The sequence below is a fragment of the Durio zibethinus genome, chromosome 20 (genome assembly GCF_047325235.1).
Source record: "Durio zibethinus cultivar Kanyao isolate XHJ-2024 chromosome 20, ASM4732523v1, whole genome shotgun sequence".
NCBI lineage: Eukaryota > Viridiplantae > Streptophyta > Magnoliopsida > Malvales > Malvaceae > Durio > Durio zibethinus.
Window position 1 is genome coordinate 4,843,727 of NC_143181.1, and position 5,566 is coordinate 4,849,292.

General features: G+C 35.9%; 1 protein-coding gene across 1 annotated transcript; it reads right to left on the reverse strand.

The window, feature by feature from the left end:
- Window positions 1–468: 468 nt before the first annotated feature.
- Window positions 469–5,566, reverse strand: LOC111315596 (aspartic proteinase-like protein 1). Its single transcript, XM_022917438.2, has 10 exons — window positions 5,141–5,566; window positions 4,808–4,946; window positions 3,838–4,079; window positions 3,467–3,694; window positions 3,191–3,329; window positions 3,035–3,105; window positions 2,852–2,951; window positions 2,225–2,285; window positions 2,041–2,112; window positions 469–942 (listed from the first exon to the last, which is right to left on the reverse strand). The coding sequence occupies exons 1-10, from the start codon at window positions 5,443–5,445 to the stop codon at window positions 716–718; spliced, it is 1,584 nt and encodes a 527-aa protein (XP_022773173.2). The 5' UTR covers window positions 5,446–5,566; the 3' UTR covers window positions 469–715.

The window sequence follows — 5,566 nt, forward strand, 5'->3', positions numbered from 1 at the left end:
ATCCATAGCCAGCTTTTTGGGAGTAAGTTTAATGTTAAAATCAAAGGGACCACATCTGCTTTTGACAAGAAACAGAGTCGATAATGCCAACCTCAAATTATTATTTCCTGTATTATCAATCCGTGGTTAAATTTGTAAGAATTGAATAGGTTTAAATTCGATTTTTGCTATAATAATTTTTAATAATTTATCTTAATGAACAATCTGTAAATATAATATAAATTTTCTTTAAAATCTACGATTTGCCTAACCCTGGAAGAGTCGGCCCACATCCTAAACTTTTTTTTTTTTGACGATTGTTTGGTCATATTTGGAGACAAAACATGCTCCTGGACGATTATTAAATACTCTATTCAAAAGAAAAGATTTTACAAGATATTAAAAACAACTCCCCATATCATGGATTAAATTTACTAGATTTTTTCATTTTAATACAACTTTAAACCTACAACCTCAACTAAAAACAAATTCCAAAAAGACAAAGATGGATTGGATCAGAAGAATTTCGCAGCAATTACGTGTACACTCAGCATCAGTAAACTAATACTAATGAAAGCAAACATAAGCCTGAAGTAGATTTACCTGAACAAAATATTGCTCTTACTACCAACCCCGCTTGATAAATTTAAAAGAAGAAAAAAAAAAGTGAACAATGTTCGCAATTTGGTAAAGCTGACAAGAATTGGGAGGATTTACAAGAGAGAAATACTAATGGTTAAAGTAAACACCTTAGCAGTAGCAATGAACTCAGTAGGCAAAGAACGGTGGGAATTTGCAGTGGTGAAGCCACAGAAGGTTTTGTGGAAGCCCTTCCTGCAACTGTCGGAGCAACTGCTGGTGTATTATTGGTGCTCTGTTGCTCATTGGTCGGCAATTGTATTGGAGATTCACCATTGGGAGATGGCGTGAGATGTTCGCTTGATCTGTCACTCACATCTTGACCTGCCGATGCAATTTGGGATTACTTCAGGACATAATAATGAAGTTGAACAAAGAACATTTACTTGCTTTAGCATATTGAGAGCTTAAGAGGGAAAACTGTAGACAAACTCTAATGTTGCTTCTTACCAGAAAATATGATCAATACATGATTATTGAGGAAATAATGTAAAATAGGAAAGTATAAAAAATATTAAAATACAGGAATCACAAAAAGCAATGATTTGCACTGCTCCTGTATAATTAAAGTTATTGCTACCTTTAAAATGTAACATTATACAGAAATATATATATTTATGTATATGTTTATGTATATAAATACATGTATATGTATCCACAATTCAAGTCTGTTACTTAGCACCATCAATTTCTTAGATGAATGAAAACTGTGGGATCGTTACTGATATTTTACAATGTCTGCCATAAATCCTATTCCAACTTAATTTTCCAGTAACAAATAACACCTCTAATATGAAATTTCAGTTCAATATTTTCTGAGACTGAGATACGTTAATAACCTTAATGCAGAAAATGACAAACATCATAAAAATAAGTCACTTAGTAGTAGGCCACCATTTTTTCCAAATAATAAATTAAATAGATATAACATGGGCATTACTCATCAATAATCAGTTGTAGTACAATTAAGTGCACGATCTATCCTGACTAGAACTGACTATAACCCTCTATTTTTAATGCCAAAGAACAAGCCCCGCAATCATTTGTTTATCCTGCAGAGATTGGAGTGGGGCATGGTACAAGTGGTTCACAAGCAAGAAAGGATATGAAGGCAGAGAATTGATCAGGAGTTTATTCATCAATCATTGGACGAGAAGAAGAATGTATTGCTCCACAAGATGCTGCTTTGGTCGTTACAAGAGCTTTAGTATCTTAAAAACTACAAGGGAGGGAAAGCCGATTTCTCTTCCAGAACATGATTGATGAAATCTCACTAATTTCAACTCTTATGCCTAGTAACAAAGAAATTCTTCAATCTAGATCTAGACATGTAAACCCAAGATAAACAAGAAGCCATTAAAAAAGAAAAGGACAAATGAAATAGCTAATAGAAAGGGTGGAAAGATCTACTCTATTACTTACAGTTGGAATGTGACCAACCCAACTTCAGATTTTCTCGATCAAAAACAATGCGATGGCCTGTCATGAAGTTTTCTGCAACACATTTGTTGATCCAGTGTCATTAAAAATACACACACAGAGGCATGAAGATAGCAAAGCCATAAAGAAATACAGGTGAATATGGAAAGACAGAGAGTAGACTCACGTCCAATGATACCAAAGTCATCGCTTCCGCGTAATACAGTTAAACAGAACACTGTAAAACCCTGCACAACAATGTCAAGACAATTTATACTTCCTTCAAAACTTAGAATGTTAGGACTAGCCCAGACCCTAGAGTGTGCTTGGAAACCAAAAATCTGAAAGATAATAATAAATGAATGGAAGCAACATGAATTAGATGAATTTGTCGATAATGTCCAAGGAGATTTTAGAGAAAAACCACCCTAATTACAGTAAAACAAATCTGGAAGTAAGAAAAAAATTTTTCTAAAAGGTAAGAAGTAATAGGAAGCGTCTAGGGGAAATTCTGTTACACTTAACGTTTGTTATTCTGCATCAAAAAGAAGTTTAAGTAAGTTTTCTGTTCCCATCGTATAATAATCATAAGGAAGAAGTACAAACTCAGAAAGGGGACATATCCCTCATACAAAGGAATTGTAACAAAATTTGACACATGCACAATTTATGTCGGACAAATCTATGCAAGTACCTCGTACTCTATAGCTAAATTCGTATTGACTTCTGATTTAACTTATTCTGCAAACTATATTCTTTTAAACAGTCACAAATTTAAGTTCACATTTAATATAAGCAAGAAAAGGAGACTAACCTCAATATCAGTATAGGAATAAATATGGTTATGAATTTCAAAGCTTTGGTTCATAGCAAATTTAAGTCTCATGCTAGGAATTTTGAAAGGCTCCTGTGAACTGCTCAAAGGAAAGAAACAGCAGTCAATCAAAAGAAAAAGAAAAAGGCCTCCAAACCTCTCAAACAATGTCAAACATCCAACCTGACATTATAACAGTACTTCCAAAGATCTTCTTGGTAGCTAATCCTTCTCGCATCTACTTGTTTATCAAACTGTAACAAAAGGAACAATAATTTCAGGCCATAAAAAAATAAACACAATAATTTCTATAACAACGACAAGGACAAAATGATGAACCTCCAGAACAACTTTATCATAGATTTCAGGAGGAAGAAATGTGAAAGATGTGCCACTATCCACCAGTGCTAAGAATCCGGATCTCTCAAGACAAGAGTTCCCGACACATAAATGCTCTACTCGTACAAAGTATGTTTCACTGAAACAATTATTGGCAAGAAAATTGCTGAACTTCCACCACCAATAAATAGTAGCAAACATAACACCAGATAAAAGAAAGTCTTAGCTAATAAGAAAACAAAAAGAACATATAGAAGGGTCACATAGATGGCATACTATTTTCCTCCTATTGGTAAGAATGGAGTAGATTGTTGGGACGCAAGCCCTTTATCACCAAAATAAATTCTTCCAGAACCATTCTCATCAAAACAAATTGAGAAAGAATTCTGAATCAATCCTGCTTTTGCCAGCAAACTTGGAACTGAAATGTTTCCAGGTCCCAATCCCATTAGGCCATCAGGAGCAGCTCCATCCAGATAGCCACCAGTTTGCTTCCTCCCACAGCTGAATTGAGATAAAGTGAACAAAGAAGCAAGTAACATCATTAACAAAAGCATGAGCCAGACAAATTTGGCCGTATCAGATCACATATGTCTTTGGCCAAAAAAAGGAAAGATCAAATGACATCAAGAACAATCAAAACACACCCAACTATGACCGAAGCCTGAACCAAACTCTCCGCTGCATGGTCAGTAAATGACTTCAAATGTAATTTATCTTCAACCAGATATCCAGAACTTGAGGTATTATCCGAATCATATTCAATAATGTAAGGGCAGGGATCATTCGGCCCTTTGCAGTATGAACTTGACTCGCATAACTGATGGCTACAAGACAGGTTTTTGCTACTGCTTGACAAAGATGGGTTATACTCGCTCAGATCTTTATCCTGCACAATAGATGCCCCAAATACGTGGGAGCACCTGCCAATCAATCATTGGAATTAAAATGCTAAACCGGGAACCGGTTACCAATTCTTAGCATAACTAGTCCGCAATCATGGAAGCAACAACGTTAACTATCCCACTAATGTGTAGTCCAAAAGAAATATTACTACTTTCCAGTGAAAGTTTCACTCCCCGCCTACCACCACCACCACCACCACTTCAAACAAAACTAACACAGCCGCCAACTTATGGTTAATAGGTAGAATGTCCTGTTAACTTAAGCAAATTTAATAGCAAAATTCATTTACCAATTTGTTTCATCTTTAACCAAGCTTATAAGCAAGTTTATCCAATCTTCCATAACCAATATTTTGAATTACAATGAAGTTAAAAGTCATCACCACTCTCCTATCCTATTCTACCACCACCACCACCACAAACTCATAGTTAAATTCATATTAACAAGAAAAACAGCTATTACTTGCTTTTGAAATGAATCTTCGGCAGTCATTATTAAACCTCATATGTATATTTAATAGTATCAAACCAGTAATCATAATACAAAGACCCAATTCATTGGCCAATGAGAAGCAAGAACCCCAAGCATGCAAAGCAGTTGAAAAGCTGAAACAATAGCAAAACAGCCTTAGAAATTATTAGTAAGTAAACACTCTAAGCTAAACAGGGGAGAAGTAGTAATAAAACAAATGGCAATACATTGATAAATTACCAATGAATTATAGTAACTTGCAGACAAAGGAGCGCATTGTATGCAATCACATGGGACCCACAGCAGATCGCTCCCCGCATCCAATGCTACGAGGAATGAAACATTCGGTGTCCCTATGTCTATCCATGTGTAATGTAACCTGAAATTTTTTTTTAAAATACGAATCAAATTATTGACTACAAAAATTAGAAAGCAAAATAAACTGCAAAACAAAAAAAAAATAAAGAAGTGAAACTTTTCCACTCCTTTTTCTCTTTACTTTTCTCGAGACACAAACGGAAAATAAGTTGAAAAAAAAAAAAGAGAGTAAAAAGAAACTTCAAAAAAGCTGACCAGTCAAACTCGTTTCCGAAGAAGAGGGTTTCGCTTCCTTGAGAAGGAAACAGCAACGGATGCTGAGAGCCTAGCTTCATCCTCTGCCTCTTCAAATCGTTCTCTATCAGCAACTCCAAGTACTCCAAGCTATTCCTCCTCGGCCAAGAAACGACACCGTTAGCCACATTGCCGTTTCGAGCAGTCCAAAGCACCTTCGCCTCGTCGGAGAACCTGTGGATCAACTTCGACGAAAATGTGCCCGCCTCCGAACCTCCAACTAAAAGCCAAACGCTCAGAACCAAAACCACCGCGTTTTTCTCCATACGACTATCGTAAGCTTTTGAGAGTTATTGAGTTTTGCAGAGTTGAGTGGAGCCGGCTTGGTTATTTCACTTATTTGAATGGTGGAAAAGGGTGCGTAGTGCGCATAGACTAGGAGGCTAG